This window comes from Acanthaster planci, linkage group LG10, assembly GCF_054643075.1.
Source record: "Acanthaster planci isolate LZ-2023a linkage group LG10, COTS_SCS, whole genome shotgun sequence".
Lineage (NCBI taxonomy): Eukaryota > Metazoa > Echinodermata > Asteroidea > Valvatida > Acanthasteridae > Acanthaster > Acanthaster planci.
The window spans coordinates 10,648,029-10,666,919 of record NC_141786.1 but is presented as its reverse complement, the minus strand read 5'-3'; the positions used below and the strand labels follow the sequence as shown (position 1 = coordinate 10,666,919).

General features: G+C 42.5%; 2 protein-coding genes across 4 annotated transcripts in view; one reads left to right on the top strand and one right to left on the bottom strand.

Annotated features, from left to right (window-relative positions):
* Positions 1 to 2,719: 2,719 nt before the first annotated feature.
* LOC110983874 (uncharacterized) lies at positions 2,720 to 9,312 on the bottom strand. 3 transcript variants are annotated; one of them, XM_087142755.1, is made up of 5 exons: positions 8,965 to 9,312; positions 7,955 to 8,065; positions 5,560 to 5,619; positions 5,154 to 5,311; positions 2,720 to 4,622 (listed from the first exon to the last, which is right to left on the bottom strand). In XM_087142755.1, the coding sequence occupies exons 1-5, from the start codon at positions 9,111 to 9,113 to the stop codon at positions 4,429 to 4,431; spliced, it is 672 nt and encodes a 223-aa protein (XP_086998881.1). In that variant the 5' UTR covers positions 9,114 to 9,312; the 3' UTR covers positions 2,720 to 4,428. The 3 variants fall into 3 exon arrangements, with proteins under 3 accessions (XP_086998881.1, XP_022099196.2, XP_086998882.1); XM_022243504.2 differs by having other exon boundaries at positions 5,099 to 5,311; positions 8,920 to 9,099; XM_087142756.1 differs by having other exon boundaries at positions 5,099 to 5,311; positions 8,965 to 9,092.
* A 5,901-nt stretch (positions 9,313 to 15,213) lies between these two features.
* LOC110983880 (histone-lysine N-methyltransferase 2A-like) overlaps positions 15,214 to 18,891 on the top strand; it is a 46,711-nt gene continuing 43,033 nt past the window's right edge. Inside the window, exon 1 of the mRNA XM_022243508.2 lies at positions 15,214 to 15,434. Within this exon, the coding sequence (XP_022099200.2) occupies positions 15,267 to 15,434 (168 nt within the window). The 5' untranslated portion in view covers positions 15,214 to 15,266. The remainder of the gene's footprint in view (positions 15,435 to 18,891) is intronic.

The window sequence follows — 18,891 nt, the reverse complement described above, 5'->3', positions numbered from 1 at the left end:
TAAAATATCTTGTGTACGTCTGTATTGCAGTTGTATGTCAACCACTCTTGTAAAAGATTTTGATGAAGCTTGGTTAGTATAATTTTGTAACCTTATTTGTACAACTTGGATGTCTCTTCATTAATATAAGGTGTTATTACAGGAAAGAAATTTAAATTCATAACAAACAGTGAGCCATGGCAGCTTAGCCATTCTAGTTTTCAAGAAGCCGCCATTGTCACGTAAATAAGACATTCAGTCGTAGATATACAGCCATTAGGCAGTGGGCCAGAAATCATAGCATGCAGGTTCGTTGAGAGTTTCGAGTGGCTACTTACTTTTTGCTCTAATTAATACCTTACATACTAGGAATCAATATTTTGTCTGTTGCCATCCGGATGTTTTGCTCTTTAATATGAAAAATAAGGGTATCAAAATGCGAAAATGGTCGTGTTTTGTTCGGCTTTTTTTAATGTGTCGATAGAGGGCGCTGTCTGCAACCTCGATCCTTTGAGCTTTTAAGCTCATGAAATACAACCCTTGCCCCAGGGGACGAGTGCCACTCGAAGTGAACATGGCGCCGTCCGTGAGCATGCAGGCGTTTGCCGTGTTTACGAAGAACCAGGAGAAATTTCACAATTTACAGAATTAGTTGGTGAAAATCATGTGGCATGTTGCAAGCAGTGGAAACAGTTTGATGGATAGGAGAGAGATGTTGCTCTGGAAAACGTATAAATTTCGAAAAACGAGCAATCTAATCGGGGTATTGCTTCTCGGCCTTCTATTCTAAACATGCCAAAGTCCCATGCCAAGCATATCGCATGCCAAGCGTTTGTCAGTCATGTCAGTTTTAAATTGTGTTTCTCCTTCGTTTCCTTGGGATCTTGATTTGTCTGTGTCAGTTTAAATACTAATCATAGTGCTGGTTCTGATTTGGAAGCAGATGCAATTTCAGGAAAATAGAAGTTATTTTTTTGTAGGCGTAATACCGTCATATTTCCACAAAAAAGTCAAGTTGAAATTTTTTGGGGGGACGGGATTCCACAGCATTTCCGTGCAAATAAAGTCGTGACACTTGATAGTCGTTTTTTAGAGCCAGATCCTTCCTCATTCTGGATCGTTTGAATCTACAACCTACTGTCTTTTTGTGCTCAGTGTTCTTCAGTTCGCATTCTGAGACAAATCCTATTTGAAAGGTAAAATATCTTTGTTCTCAAACTGTTTGGAATAGGCCAGATTTCTAGTTAGCACTTCGACATTTGACTTTGTTAAAATCACTGAATCCGAAAAAATGGCAACAGGGCGATAGGTCACCCACTGTGTGATTCAACTACTTTTTTCTTTTCGACAGTCGTAAACATGTTTACAGCTAATCAAATGAATTAGATTTTCTGTTTTCAAAATTGGCCAGAAATTGAACACTTTTTTTCTAAATTTGGATCGCGCGTTAGGTGCATGCAAATACAGGTACGTTACAAACTCCACTATACGGACCTAGCAGAAATGTGACGTAATGTTTTTGCCAGTGCACGGCGTGGGGATGGTATTGTTAACATCTTGCTGTACAGTTGATACAGTTGAGTGACAGTTTACTCATGTTCTACTTTTGAATTTTTATTTATAAACTATTTCTCTCCACGAAATTCTCCAATAGAAAATCAGCTTATTGCCATGGCTGATAAATGGATTTTTGTGCGGTTACTTTTTATTCATGAAGAACTTTTTGTTGCAATCCAGAACTGGTTTAACTGAGCCAGAAGTATGAAAAGTGTCCTCGTCACTTTTGTCATTAATATTAGTTAAAATTAAAAGCTCAGAATCGGAAAAGTAATTTTGCAGTATCCCTAACGCGCAAGGTGGACTACTGACCACAATTCATTGCAATTTGAGGATTATTGTAAATGCAATCTGACTGAATATTTTTTGCCATCTGAAATTAGGAAAACGGGTGTTTATTCACTTCACTTCACATTTCCTTACATAACTCATAAATACATTAATCGTTCATGGTTCATTTTTTTCTGTATGTAGCCTTTACTTCTTGGTGGTCAATCTTGAGTTTGTACAAGCTATGTAGCCGTGGTTACGTGGCTTTGGTCCATTTTGAGTTTTTTTTTTTTTTTTGTATTGCGCATCCCAGGGTACGTTGGATAATTTACCCGTAAATCATCTGGATTTGTATGATACTGATTCAAATTGCGACTTAAATCAAATTATTTTTTAAACTGGTGCTTTTGAATCAGCAGATTTAATTTAGGGAGAAAAGGTCAATTTTCATTTTTTACTTGATTTATAACTTTTCCATTTTTTGCACATTTTACAGCAACCTCCCTCCCCATAATTATAAACCACCTCAAGCCTCCAAAATCCTCTGGATGGTTTTGGAGGATTTTTGAGGATTCAGGATGAATGATGATTTGAACGTTAGAGAATTTTGAAGGAATGAGATGAATGGTGATTGAAGCATGAAGGATTTTGGAGGATTGAAAATGAATAGTGTTTTAAAGGCTTGAGGATTTTGGAGGATTGAAGACGAATGCAGTTTTTGAAGTTGGGCAATTGGAGAATTTTGGAGGATTGAGGAGGTGCCTTAGCCAAAAAATTCCTAATGGGTTAGGGTTCATCAGTTCCTTGTTTCATAAAAGTATAAACGCACGATGCATTACACACTGTCTAGGCTGGCTGGGTTCTTCCTTATTTAAGTCCTCTGTTTCGACTTAAACTGGATTCAGTGCATGAATTCAAGTGAAAGATTTATAAATTTGATTTAATTGCCGGATTTGAAGTTTCTACTTCTGAGTTTAACATGTATAAAAGTATCAGTTTATATCCAACGTACTGTACATTTCATTTTGAACAAGTACACATGTATTTCAATAACATAAGAAGTGTTGGTTACTATGCAGCAAAACCAATAACAAAGTTTTCTTAGGCACGTGAATTTTAAGCAAGCGTTAGTTATTACTATATCGCAAAGGAGCTGGATCACAAACCATACGAGATTGGCTATTAACAAGTCTAACAAATTTACTTGCTTTGACATCAGATAAAATGCAATTATGCCAATTGGTCTTCTTATTTGGGCCTACATGTTTTTATAAAAATAAAAATTATTTAAATTACAAAAAACAGATTGTAATTGGTTTTTAATCAAAAATTGCCAACCCTGAAATAGCCAAAGCAGAACACGTGAACCATTTAATTGAAGTTGCCAAAGGCTCAGAGTCTGGCATGATATATCTGGGGTGTTTAGTATTCAGCGGGCTTATCAAAGTAAACAGTCAACACACATACATAGCGTCAACATGAAAGCATTAAAACTTGAAAATGCCCTCTAAAGATTCAATAAAAGTGGTTAATCTTGTTTAAGAGACTCTAGCATTCCTCCATTGTATATGTATATGGGCCTCGATTTTTTTTCCATCTATATGAAAACAAGATGGTGGCCAGTTGGGCTGCACAAGCAAGCCCAAGTTTTCCTTCCCCCCCCGCAAAAATTTATTTCATAGTAATATTTCTTTGTGAATTGTTATAAATGGTACCTGTGCCAAATTTAAAAGCATTTAATGAACAAATGGGAAAACTATGCCCAAAATACTGTTTTGACCAAAAAAGAGCAAAAATGGGATTAGCGAGGTGGCAACAGGCAGATTTGAATTCAGCACCTTCATATTGACCTAGAGTACATGATTCCATGTTGCCACTCGAAAGTGAGAACAAAACTCCAGTTCCAGTGAAGCTGCAATTTCTGGCCCAGGGTCTACATGGACTGAGACTCCTGCTGCCAAAGTTAGGCCAACACAGCGGACAACAATGGGTACATACTCATTTTGAAGAGGATTTCACAGCAAGACTGCTTAAGTTACTTTTTATTTAACCCGGCAACAGCTTTACCATTCCAGAGTCATCTTGTCCAAAATCACCCCTCAAGGCCAACTCGTAGGGCATGATTACCTCCATCATGGGCTTGGGCCAATTGCAGTCGGTTTGATTTCATTCTCCGAAAGATTTGATGCGATCAATTTATCTTTTAATCTTTGATTCTGCTTTTGTACATTTTTGTCTTTTACGCCATTAATGACAGGTACGATAGTCTTATGCATAGACCAGTTTTGCTCGTTCAGTAAATGATATACCTGTGAAACAATAACAGGTCCACCACGGCCACCGGTATATTTAGCTGACTCTAGTGGCATATCCTGGTGTTCAGATAGGTGAAGTGGATACTTATGCCTAAAACCTGATATCATTTTGTTCAGTGATGAAATAATTATTGTGACACAATATACAGTCTTCACAGTTTTGACAATTTCAATTCCTTAGAAAATGGTAACATATTTCCCCTGCCCCCACGGCCCCGTGAGGCACGGGGCCGACGGACGAGCACGTCCGGGATGGTATGCCTAGAGCATCATTGAGCTCCAATAAATCGCCGCGTTGCCAACACTGCTACGTCTTCTCCTGGCAGAAGGAAGACCCCAGCAAGCAGAGGGTCACGGCCCCGACGAATAAACAGCTGACGACCACAGCAATGAACGTGGCCGTCATCAGCCAGAACGCCAAGTAGTACAGGGGTTCATAGCAGTAGTCATTGGAAGCTTCGTCATCTCCTGGCGGGTAGTTACCATAGACCAATACATTTCCTTCAAGACGAGATACATGGTCTGGATTACCAGAAGTCTTTTAATCTGGACAAGTTTTAACAAACCACTGGGAGTCATGTTACGATGAAACGGAAGTTGGAAGGGCGTGATTTTCCTTCAGGGTTGTTGGGCCTTCAAAAGAAGACTGCAGCAGGTATGGTCAATTGCAGAGCACGCAGCCTAGTACACAGCACAGCAGTAGGCAACAACGTAACAGCAGCCGGACTACACGCAATAGAGTAGCAGCTAGCTATATAGCAGCAGCAGCTAGCCATAGCAGCAGCATAGCACCCAAACCGGCAGCGGCAGAGGCCGTGCAGTTACAGCCACAAGGTCAGTTACCAGTGTTGGCGCTAGCACCACCGACAATGCATCGACATCAGCCACGCGACCTCAGATATCAGGAAGCATATCAGTGACCAACGAAGCCACTAGTAAACCTCGTTGCAGTCATTCCATGAGGAAGCGATACTTACCCACTATCATGAATAAAAGCAGGAGACACAGTCCGATTCGTTGGAGGACACTTACGACTCTGCAGAGTGAGGATTTCTTGTCCTCCGGATGCCCTACTCGGCGGTACCAAACGACCAAAGCAATTAGGGTTTCGGGGAAATAGCAGGCTCCTGTCACAATCAAAAAGATGGGGATCTTCGGCTCCAGGAGACAGTCGTCTTTGTAGATGGCGCCTGCATTACACAGGAAGATTTGCACACATTAGTTTAATTGACGGCGATATAATAAGGCGTATGTACTGATTACGTCACGATTTGTTTAAAAATTGGTCCAAAAGAAGTTAACTTTCCTGGAGAAAAAGGATACTCTCAAGAAGGGTAATAATCTGGCTCGGCATGAAAATCCAGCTAGCGACAGTGTAAATCTAATTATTAATGTGTTGTCACTAAATCAAATTAAAGTAAACCACATGAAATCCTACCTACTGCAACCATAGATACGGACACAACCATCAGGATTGCAATGAGAATAGGCCAGAGAACTGCAAAAAAGTCAGCAAAATAGAAAAACGATTATTGCAAAGAATACCACAATCATAAACCGCGGTTGTAGAGATGCTAGTCTACCAAACCAAATCAGTGAGCAGAAATTAAAAGATACCAAATGCCGAAAAGCATTTTACATCTTCCAAAATTAGACTCGCCCAAAAATTACAGAAACGGTGAGCCTGCACTCTTGAAAGGTTACTAAATCTTTTGAATCGTCCTTTTTTACATTTTATTACCAGGTTTACTATTTAGCAATAGAGAGATGAGCAGGCCTTTCCTTGCAAAAGTTGATGTCGATGTAATTGTGGCGCCAACCTGAGAAAATTTGAAATTAAAAGTTGAAAGGCATAGATGTATGACATTTAAAGTGTGAACGTCTTGGTTTGTGTCTTCATCGGATGGCAATATGCTAGTTTGAAAAAGGGAGGAAAGATATGGTCTCGCTGGGTCTGGTTTGAAAAAGACCCTTTCTGGGTTTGGTTTGAAAAAGACCCTTCCTGGGTTTGGTTTGAAAAAGACCCTTCCTGGGTTTGGTTTGAAAAAGACCCTTCCTGGGTTTGGTTTGAAAAAGACCCTTCCTGGGTTTGGTTTGAAAAAGACCCTTCCTGGGTTTGGTTGGCATTTGAACGTTATAACGGAACGTGCACTGTAAATACAATAATCACCATTTAAAATAATTATTTATTATCAATGGCTTGGTGTTACGTTGGCATAATTACAGCGTTGGGAGTTATACAGATGCTAGTACAATGGAAATACCTCTGAACGAATACCATGATTATTTTTCCATTTGTAGCTCGGAAAAAACTGATTTGTAGGACACAGTCACGTGGAGTACTGACTGGGAACACCCAGCTGATAATTGGAAACAGTGTATAAATGCTTTCTTATACGGCTTTATCAGCCGTATAAATAAATGGCACAGTTTTCTATTCCTATTAGTCGAAACGCGTCACGTTCCCCTTGTATTAACTTTAAAATGCCCGCTGCGTAAATCACGTGCTGGCACATGGGTACGAGACAGTTAATCGGGTCTTACTGGTGAGGAATCTGTGTACACGCGACGCGTCCCGCGCACGCCAAGTTCATTGAAGGAGTTTCTCTAGGACAACTTTCAAAAAGAATGTACTATGAAATGGACAGGGTGTTCGGGAAAATGAAAGTAACATTTTAGAACAAAATCGCTGGAAATCCATTATGGGTGCGTTCGATTAGCTTACACGTGTAAGTCGTACTTACACGAGAGCGTTCGTTTAGCCATCACGTGATCCTCGTGCCTGACCTGGTGTCAGCCACTACTACCTCGGCTGGCGAGCGGGTCTCTGGAGGCTGCCCGAGTGTAATGACGTCACGCATGGACTGTTCGTGCATGGACATACATGATGGAACGTGGTGGGGACTTGACCTTTTTCCCAGAATGCCTTGGCGAGTACACTGCAGCGTTCGATTGCCCTCATTTCGAGGCTTCCCTTGCGTGTAACACTGGTGTGTTCAGGAAAGCTAATCGAACACACCCAATATTGTGTTGACTTCTTTTGAGTCTCTGAATAAAAAGGTATTTATGAATGGGAATAAATATATGCTTGGCCGGTCCTAACTACCTTTCTCGGAAGACCACGTCGATAATGCCCTAGGCGGAAGTTGCGTCTATTCTTCTGAGCCGGTCTTAAACGCGCGTTTAAGACCAGCCAAGCACATCTTTATTCCCGTATTCATAAATACATCAGAGAGTTTCCCCATTCAACAACGTACAACTTGACCGTGTAGTAACATTTGATAATGCCCGCTGAGAAGTGATAATACCTGCTGCGTAAAGCACGCGCTGGCCAGCATCGGGATACGAGACAGTTAAATCAATTCGGATTGGTCAAGAGTCTGTGTGCACGCTGTTTGCCTTCACGCACGCGCCAAGTCCATATAAAGATGATTCGTTTGGACAACGAGCACAAAGAATGTACTATAAAATGGACGGGGGTGTTCGGGAAAATGAAAGTAAAATTCTGGAAGAAAATCGTTGGAAATCCGTTATATTTCTACTTATTTTGACTCTCTGACAAAAAATGAATAGGACTAACATGTACGCGACGCTGATAATCACGTTCATTCTTCCGAGGTGGACTTAAACGCACGTTTAAGACCGGCCAAGCAGATATTTATCCCGATAGTATTATGGAGATACCATGGAGGGTAACATTTACTCAGCAATTTTGTGGTGATTCAAACAATGAACAGAGAGAAGCCCTCAGTTTGTGCAGTGTTGGAGTGTGAACTTCAAACTTGTTTTATTAGCATTTGGGAGGAGCTCAGAATATTCAGATTTTCAATTACCAGACGACAGCAGGATGTTGCGCAACTTGAGGAAGAACTGTGTTGGGGTGGAAGACGTTCTCGCAGCTTCTCTGATTGGCTGGACGAGGGAACAACTCGAGTGAACGCCATCTGCAAATGCAATTTAAAAAGTAATCCCCCAAAGGGTGGGCTTGTACAGAAATGATCAGTCTCTTTTCAGAGAGTACCGAAAGGTGACGTCATTTTGAAGCAGAAAGTGCAATGCAAACGAATGGAGTACACCGCTAGTGCCTTTTTCAACCATGTGCGCGTGACTGCATCCAGCAAGATATGTGACGGACGGGTACCCCCCACCACATTTCCAATCCCTATACACACCCTAGAGCATTGTTACCTAACACCTCCCCCCGATGTCTCAAAAGAATTCCTCAGATTCCGATCAAACAATGACCAAAATATAAGGTGGGGGGTCTCCGTCCCATACCTTGCTTCATACGCGCGTGACGTACTGGACTTTCTTATCACTAGAATGCTACCACCCCAGGCGAGGGGTGGTGAGAATCGCCAACACCCGGTGGTGAGAATTTGCCGCTGTCTGTCAAGTGGGCACGTTGCAAACTACTGCATTTTAATCTCATCATGCACAACTTTTTGATTACTGGTTGGTTTTACCATGCAGTGCGCATTGTCAGATCCAGTATCCCTCCGGTATTAGAAAGCAAAGCAATCTAAAGACCCATTTCACACAATATGTGACAATGTTTCAGGTGCATAGTCCCAATTCAGAGCGGAGCTAACTCTTGAGTGCCTATTATCTAAATTAGTTCAATAATACGGACGATAACGTCTGTCACTGTGCCGTTTAAATCTGTTTTGTGTCAGTTCTTGAAAAAAAATGTTACGCATGTAGTCCTGTCATTAGGTTTCAGTGTAGACAACTAAGCTAGTTCGAGAATCAGCCATGTTCAATTTCTGAATCCATGCTACACATCAGATCACCTCACCCTCGAAAGTATCAACCATAAACGGGTGGCGGTGTGCCATCAGACCTAGCATTCACGGAATGTGCGTTGACTGTCTTCTGGTTGTCCCCGGTCCTTGCAATAGAGTAATGCCAAAAATACTCGTGCCGGCGGTCCCAGTACATTCGCAGCAGGCAGCCAAAGTCGAACCAAAGTGACGTGTTGATCCATAACATAACAATAATCGACCTTCGAACAGAAAGACGCACGTGACTATTCTGTCACGATCGAATGACGTTAAGGTGGGATAGGCCTGCGTGATCTCGTGACACATTTCGTGACCCAGGTACAATAGGGTTGTCAGGTGTTATCACGATATTTACACTGCATCTTTTCTAAGTTTGTTCAGAAAAAGCTAGTTTTCAAAACGTTTGGAAAGGCACACTTTACGCCGACTTTGCCTGTTTTGTCTTGATCATCCGCCATCTGTTCTCGTCTTGAACGTAAATGTAAATGTTGTAAACCCATGGTGCGTTCGAGCGGCAACTCCTGGTAGCTGATACGATGCGTGCGCATTATCTGGAGTCAGTATACTTATACTCCCAGCGCCCAGGGATTACACGAGTAGCTCGCTCGAACGTGGCAACCCCTGACTGGTAGCCTGGTTGATGATGGCCGCGGCGCGCTAGGGGTGTGTGTTCTTGTCCCGCCTTAACTTCCGAAGCGGCCAATTTCACCATGCCTGCGGCACGTTTGTCCGAGTAAGTGATGCTTGTTGGACCACATAAAAGGCATGCATGGTTAGGACGCATTGGTCGAGTTCAGGCGGCCAGTTCTTGACACGGGTTTCTTGTTCTCGCGCTCGAACGGCGGGAACACGACTCAAGAACATTGTTCTCGGAACAGGATCACACACCACCTCCTTGTCAGGGTTTTACAGAACCACACGGAAAAACTCGTGAGATTTTGATTTTTGAACTGCAGCAAAAAGTAGAGAGATGGCTTCGAAAGCCTCAGACAATGGGAAGTTTTGCCAAATTTAAATAAGAAAGAATTCATCCTATCCAAATATTAACTCTCGAATAACGTACATAGCCGCCATGTTGCAAAGGTGGATTTATCCCCATACGTCGTATTAATTTCTTTTGTAGAAGCCTCAATTGAAGGCCATAAGGCGCGACACGTTAGCAGAATCAGTAGAGTTGTGTTATTGTATATATGCAACACAAATGGGACGAGTTGTATGGTACAGTACGAACGTGTTTGTTGGCTCTACGGTTTTACTGAAAATTACTGTCATTATTTCCTTTGTAAATGCAAGCAGATTTCGGGCCAAATTACAGAAGCAAGTGGCCCGGGAAGTCCCCAGGATTGCATCAGAGAGCATCTAGAATCCAAAATGTTCCAGGGCCCTTGATCAAATAAGGATAGATGAAAAACACTGGTCCCCCACACACTTTTTTATACCTTCCGACGAGCCTGCAAGAGCACATTGTGTGCAAAAGGCATTAGCGAGAGAACCAGTGCGTGAACTAACCCGTGTGCATTAAGCTGAACTGCACTTTCTGATCCACAGTGACGTACTGGCACTTTGGTACTCTAGCTACCCGCCTTGAGCAGAAATTACGGTCCTTCATCGGTTAAAATGACCCAAGTTGTTCAGGAGTGGTCATTTTTGTTGGTAGCGATGCGACCGTAACGCCTGCATTTCATAGTAGCTTGTTAACCAGCGAAGTGCAGTTCCCACCGCAAAGGCCGGAGGTTGAGGCTATAAGCCAGGCACTCCGTGCAAGACGTCACTACGCAAAACATCACGGCATGAAAACCCATTTACTTAACACAGATATGGTGGACCGACTACGGACTACACTGTAAACATGGAGAAAGGAACAACACGCTCACGACTAGGTCACGCGTGCACGATGAGTTACAATTGGGTATTCGTACATGGGCAGTTGAACGGAGCCACACGCGTCGTGACGTCATGCACGGAGTGCCTAGCTTTTAACCTCACCCAAAGGGCGGAGCCTGCGTTGCTAGGAAAATTGCGCCCCCTGTTAGTCCACCTTCGGGCTGTAGAGTACCGAAGTGAATACGCCACGTGCACAATGTGTAAAGGGCATTAGCGTGAAAACCAGCGCTTTAACCAATACCCGCGGTAGTCTATGCGTTTGCACAGCGATTCCTGGTTCAAAATGACGTCACGTTCGGAACTCTGTGGTCGTCAGTCCATATCAAGAGTGGGCGCTATTTCAAGACAAGCGCGCGAGGATGTAACAGCCAAGTTCTTGGGGTCTGACTTCCGCTTGTCACCCAGCGCCCGAGCCTGGGCGCTGATAAGGGCTGATGGCTTTGCACTGTGATTGGCTACATTGTGCACGAGCTGTGACCGCGAGGTTTATCGCTTTCTGTTAGCGAAGCGTTATTTAAATTAGTGTCGGATGTATAATACAAAATATGGTTTTGGTACAATCACAGTGTGGTAATTTATCTTCTCACTAATTATAAGTATCCATGATAACGTGTCTTTTGGCAATTTCAGAACATTGGTTATCTCGATCAATTTCTGATGACCGAATAAAGTGAAGTGAGAATGATTTCCAGCAATGAGGAAGAATAAGAAAAACTATCGAATTGATGACCGCCGCTTGTGTAACGCACTAAGCGAACTCGCGCGCCAGACAAAACTGTACCCACAATGCTCTGCATGTCGTTGGCTGTGACCCACTGTGACATGTTTCCTTTATCTAAATCTGTGCCAGGCTATCAGCCCTTCCCAGCGCCCTGTTCGAGCGCTGGGTGACGAGCGAAGGGGTGACTTTGCCCCTCCCCGGCTATGAAGCAGTATATGATGATAATAATACTATCACATTTTATAAGGCGTACAGTGAAGGGCTGGTCGGAGGAAAGGGTTAAGGGGACCATGCCACCCAGAAAAAAAAGGAACGAAAGATTATAAAATAAAAATGTTTGGCTGTACATGTATTTATTCCTTTCTCTCCCCAACGCATCAACGGTAAAAAGCCCCGACATGTCTCCTCCGTAGTCAGTGAACCCTTGGCTGGCAGGGCCACTAAGCCCCATCGCGGCGCCGCTCGCGCGTGATTTGGCCAGGGCCTGGATCTGTTTGGGTGGAAATATACCGCCCGTTACACCAAGGACAAGGGACACTGAACGAAATGGCACGCCCGGCAAAGGTATGTGTGATACCATCTACTTCTAGCTGGTTTATTAACTTCCACTCACTTCCTCAACGCGAGAGGTACCCTAACAAACTAACTAATGTTAAGCATTTACAAACGACAAGGAGGGGGCATGAGGACCCGTCGCGCACGCCCTCGCCCTGCTTAAATAAAGGTACAGTACCGGTTCATGTACTCACATGAATTAGTTACAAACGTCCTGTCAGTACCAAATCTTTATGCACAATGCAAGATGAACTAACGGTTCAATCACAATCGTCTTAACTAAATCCCGGTACCAAAGTTGTGTCAGTCGATCCAATCTGAACTCCGATCGGCAGCTCGGCTTAGACTGACTAATTTTCCCAATTCTAACATTATTTAATTCCCTCCCCTGTTTTCCACGGTCATGAAACCACCATATTAGCACAAAAATGCAAAAAAATGGTCCACAATACTCATTTCAACCTTTCTTTCAATAACTAATTTTTATCATACTCCGGATATTGTCAAACTCTCCCCCCTTTTTCCATCATGCCAGTCTTATTAGTTCAGTTTCCCACTTTCCACAACATAATTTACTCACAGAAAACACGTTGTCAAATCCCCTGACAGTTACACCAATACCCCTTAATTAATACCCCTGACTTGACGGCCCCCGGTTTCCAAACTCCCGGACCTAACCCGAAACCTAACTAAGTGCATCACTGGTCAACCCCACTGCCATTCCTCTGGAGTTTAAAAGGTCACAAGACATTCGCGTTACAGTATTCTGGTTTTTTCACCATTGCTTTGTTTGTACGTTTTCCTTTATTTTATGTTGTTCTCCTTTGTTTTAAAACTTCTTTGTTTTTTATGACTGGCGAATTCATGACACTTGAGGGCGCTATTGCTGCCACTGTGCAGAGCGGCCAACCGCGGCCGCTATACCGGTCGACCGAAGAGAGAACGTATTATCATATATGTCTGTAGTGCCGGTTTCTTTTTACTAAAAGTACCAATAAAACGTCATAGCTGAGGGGACGGAGTTCAGCCTCACAGGATTTTACGTTTGCTTATCAATTTCTTTACTGAGACTGAGCTATGTGCGTCATTTTGTGAGTTGGCTGCTGGTCGATATGGTAGACGGAAGACCTTGCCCTTTACCATTGCGACTCGGATCGGGCAGTTCAATCAAAAGGACAGATCGAGTTGGGGAGGGGCCAGAGGGACAACTGGAGCCACACCTCCCCCCCCGCCAAAAAGCCAAATGCAGTAAAAAAAAAAAGAGAGAGAGAGAGAAAGGTGTCATTTCTTTTTTGCTTCCGAACGCGTTGAATAGCCCCCCGAATGTTGCCTCATCCCCAGAATGGCCATAAACATACATCACAGTAAAAAAAACTTCCAATTTTTTGCCTCCCCCGGCACCCCGCCAAAAATATGTTTCGCCACCAAATTTTATTTGTGGGTCTGCCCTTTCATTCATTGCCGCAAAGTTGGGTACATTTTTGTGTTTCTGAGTTTAGTTTCAGTTTATTTTATTTCGAGGTTGTGCTGAACATATGTTTCAAAAAGAATTGTGAAGTTCAGGATTTCATCCGCATTACTGTGACATGATACTACAGTCACGCCCAACATAAAATCAAGAGAGGATTTTTTTTATTTCTTTGGTGTGATCCAGCAAATAGAGCTACATTTCCAAACAAGATGGTAAAAATTCATGGCGAAAGGAAAACGTCAGCGATGCAACCCCTCTAACAAAATGATCGTCGATCCCGTACGCTGGCCGATCGTTTATGGCCGCGGAATCGGCTCTCAAGGCTTGTAGCTAGGCCTCTAAACATTAAAACCTATTAATCTTCCTTACCCTGTTAAACGTGATGATATGAAAGACCCGGCGGGGCCAACATTTTGTGTCCGGCAGGATGCCTGACGTAGTATTCAGGCCTACCTTTCAGTCATGTTTTCGTTCTGGCATGGCGATCGAGTTTTAAACCCCCGGCCCATGTCACTGTGTGTCCACAGATAAATTATATTATTTAGGCTTTCGGATTTTTCCTACATTTTCAGCTAAACAATGATAAAAACAACCGTTGAGGTTTTCATGCACAAAGAATGTCACCGTCAAATTCTTTCGAGGGTAATTAATTGGGCCTGCATATTTCCCCACGCATCCAGCAATTAAGCCGCCTGGTTGAGCAAGACTTGCTTGATGAGAACTGGCTTTGTCGTTATAGCAAGGTCAGCTACGAGCATAATGATCATGTCCGATATTCGATGAAAGAATTAGGCCTACCGATAGGGTATAGGGTCGGCAGGATATCGGGCAGCGCAGCCACTCAGTGCGTTCAATGCCGCGTTGCTGATGCTGTCACGTGGATCGGACAAAATTTCCCCTGAGTGGCCGGGGTTTTCCCACTGTTCATTGCCACGACCGCTGCGGAAATTATTTTACAATGTATGCCACGTTTCAACTGGATTAAAATTTCTAGACAACCCTCAAGTCACCGTAATTATTTATGTCTAAGGTCTGGTGTTTTTAGCAGAATGCACATTTGCTTAAGTTTGTCAAAACTATCAAAACATTTTGCCGTCGCCTTCATTTCGATACTGGAACGGACTGGTGCCCTGCCTGTCCCAATATCCAACAATATGCCAACATCACTAGGAACTGCACACGATTACGAGAAAATTTGGTCGCCACACACGCCGCACGAGGCCAGCGTTTCAAACCGGTCGCCACTGCTCACTGTACGTGCGAAGCTTTTTGTTTCCTTTCATTTGTTTTTAGGCCTAGGCAGTTAAACCAAAACACATGCTGGCACCCATCATAAATTCTTAGTGGGGATACGTTATCAAGAATCCGTCTGCCGTTGGGGGCTAGCGCTAACTTACGCCGGGTGCGCTCCGTCCGCTGCGGTTTAACTTGGTTTGTTTTGTGGATTTTCTCATCCGTCGGCTCTAATTACAGAGTGGAACAAGAGTTCCTTATTTGATCAAAGGTCTAGACTTATTCGTCGGTTGCAGTAAAATTGTGTTTAATTTCAACTCCAAATGTATACTTTTTAATGGTGCGGTGAATCAGCGCACGTAGGATGAGGAAACGTGACCTTCGACCCACGACCTTTGTGCCGACTTTATGCATCGCTAGACATTCTCTTTCCCGGGCCCGCCATAATTTTGTGCGTGTGATAAACGTACGTTTCGTGCACTTGGACAAATTTCAACATGGCGCGCTTGCGTTTTCCAGGACGACCTGGCCAAAGATACGGTCGATCTCTTATTCGTTTCATGCCCCATGAAGCTCAAAATTCGCAGATTCTTTTTTTCAATCTCACAGCCAACATCCAGAGAAATTTGAAGTGGTTTTACGACACGTTCGGCGATTCAGACGAGGTAGGAAACATTTGGTTGTGATCTGTTTTGTTAACATCTGACAATTATTAGTCACTGTTTTGCCACGATCACCATCATGACGGGAATCATGATATTTTTGTGTTGTCACGGCAAATCCATTCGTGATCCATGGAGAAGTTTGAAAGAAGATGTCCTACAAACTGAAACAGGATAGACATTCATTTGTGGCGAGAACGGCTAGGCCCTCTGCCACTGCATGCCGGGCACGCCAGGCCAGGTGGCCTGTGCATGCTGTGCGTGGGCATTTTGGTGTATAATAATTTTGTTGACACTAAAACGCAAGAACAAGGCAAGTTTCATCATTCCCGCCATTGCAATTTTGCATCATCCTGATTATTATTTGTGGGCATACATGTAATTCACGAGTACAGCAGTTGGCACATACATTGTACATGACAACATGTACATGTATGCGTAGGACTGTCAGCCTGGTCAGTGTCATAGCTAGCTAAGCTAACTTCACTCAAATTTTTAATCATGTTATTTGTGCCATTTTCAACTTGCTAACTTGTGATCAGTTAAGTTAGAACACAAATTTGTTAACCTTTGATGAGATTCCAAAGTGGCGACTGTGCTGCCCTCTTTAATGTATTTTGTACTTCCTTTTTTTTCATCATCATGCTACAGGTACATGTAGTTTAGGCCTGTTTTGTAACATCTATTTTTGTGTGGGCCTAGTGGGGTCTTGCTGAATTGTAAACAGCCACGACAGCTGCAAAACTGCCGACCTTTCACTACGGGTTTCTTTGTTTGGTTGGGGGACGTTAACATGTTGAATGCCCCGCAAAATTTCGAAGGGGCGTTCCCATTTGCCAAGCGTGAAGGTATGCATATTTAACAGGTACTTTAAGGTGTCTGTTTGAACATGGACATTTTACGCACGTGCATGTATGTCCCCCACACTGCCAGCAGCTCTTTGTTGTGTTCTTCGGTGATGCAGGGGATGAAATTAACTTCTATCTCTTGGTGGCCTGCAGGGCCAGCGGGAAGTGCACCGTACTAGCCCTCGTGAAAATTTGTTGGCCCCGGTTGAGTGCCTGTACATACTGAAATTGATCAGACCCACTATGCATGCCCATTTGCATCGGTCAAACTTCTCTCTACCAAAACAGCTGATTGGCCAGCCTGGCTGGATTTAAATATGGTTTTTGAGGTAAAAAACGACTAGTAGTTCTGCTTCTGGTTTGCGACCGGTCCTAAAGTCTTGGCACGACTGTAAAATTTATGTCGGTAAGTTAGAAAAACACATTTAAACATTTTTTTAAAATAAAACAAGAAAACTATTCACATTTGACATCTAAAACTTTTTTTGGCCTGCTTACATGTACATTTGCCATTGGAAATAAAGTTCTGTTATTTTCACAAATTCCCTTCACATTTTGCTCTCTCGGTGGTGAAAACATGCACACGGTAATGTTCGATGTATACATGTAGAAGCAAGGCTTCACTGGTTTCCACTTGCCGCGCCACTGCCAAAGAAGACGTAATGGTAACACAGCAACCAGTCCATGCTTCCCGCTCAAAATAGTGTTGTACAATTCACCGCTTTGCAGCGAACAGAATGTCACGCCGCTACATGTGCGTGTGGCACACGAGCCCGGCTGCGCGTGGACTGTGGAATGAATTCAAAAGTGCTGCGCCGGTGATTTGAAACACAAGTCATAAAATGTCGTGAGCGTTTTGAAAATGTGCAATGTCCCTCAAATGACCACTGTCCCACCAGACCATCATTTGGGGAGAATGCAGTGGTCCAATGAGTTTTTGGGTGCCCCAGGCCAGCTGATGACAATTAATTTTGACCCCTGCAATAACCCTTTGTTTCCTACAAGCATGCTCGTAGTCAAGAGTTTATTTTTTTTTTTAACAACTTTTGAAAAATTCACATGGAGATCTCCAAGTATTGGCTGACAGCAAGTAGGCCTACATGGAAAGTGTCCCATACATTTATAGACGAACATAACAGCTTTTTCATCCTCAATAGGTTTGGGCGCAGTATGACACATGTATGTTGTGTCCACATATGTAGGCCTGAGTCAATTTGAATAATTCACTATTCAGGGCTTCATTTTAATAAATACGAGGAGAGCTAAAAATCGCTCTCCTTAATTCACTTTGTTGATTTAAGGAGAGCGATTAAAAATTGGAGCGCAGAGGAGCGTGATCGCACTCCTTTAAAATGAAGCCCTGCATAGTGGAATATTCAACCTTCAATTTGATGGAATATTCGGTGGCACCGACTAGTAGATTGTTGATGAACAAACCGTATACAAAATCAGTTGCAATCACACACACAATTGTACATTATGATCAATATAATAGCTTTTTACACACTGTACATCAAGGAGTATCTCCAGCCATGATTTAGCAAAATTGAAGAGATGAACAAGACTTTGTGCCCTATTGAAAATTTCTATTCCTTTTAAATTGTTGAATGAATAATTTACTTTTTAAATTGTAAGTTTTCTGACACTTTTCATTTGAATCTGCTCGAAACAAGCCTTTTGTATGGTTTTTCTCATTTATTCCAGTAAAGCAAAAGTACATTTTCCCTTTTCATGTATTTTGCATTCGAATATTCAGATTCGAAAAATAACATTCGATAATCGATCAAATATTCGGCTAATCGGCACAGCCCTACACATATGGAATTTGTTCTTTCCCTTGGGTCAACACTTACAGTGCTTATTCCGCATTGGCGTTTTTGACCATTTCCCCAAGGAATCCATTTTTCATCTTGTGCCTGAAATCTCTTATCAATTGTGAATTGTTAGAGTAACAATTTATCTGGAATTTCATATAAATCTTCTCTCATTGATGCCCTCAAGTGTTAAAATTCAGAGTTTGAAAACTATACTTTCAGTATAAAATTTGCTGACTTGTGACTTGTGAAGTGTCATTGCTACATGTACATGTATGCCATCAGTTGACATATAGTAACAATAAAAGGTGTCAATCCTTCCACCGGTAGACTTTTTCTATTACTGTAACTCGTGGTGAGGAGATTTTCCTCAAAATTGACAAATAATGCAGGAGGAGGAATTGACCTTGTAGATGAACGGATAGCCTAACAAATACATAGTAGACACATGTACAGTCATCTCAACAGGGTTCCTGCCGCCTGGAAAAGTCATGAAAGTGATGGAAATTTGTTTTTCCTTTTTCAGGCCTGGAAAAGTCATAGAATTTTGTACAAATGGCTGAAGTCATGGAAGAGTCATGGAATTTTGTGATTGTATTTTTAATGTAAAAGGCTGAATAGTGCAAGAAATTGCATTATTTGGTCATGGATTTTCATAATTTGGTCTTGGAACAGTCATGGAATTTAATTGTCCTTTACCGGTAGGTGCAGGAACCCTGTCTTTATGTCATCTCCAAAACTGTAAGAATTTTCAGTGCATTTAAGACAGAGTCAAAAGATTCAAGTACATCGTTACCC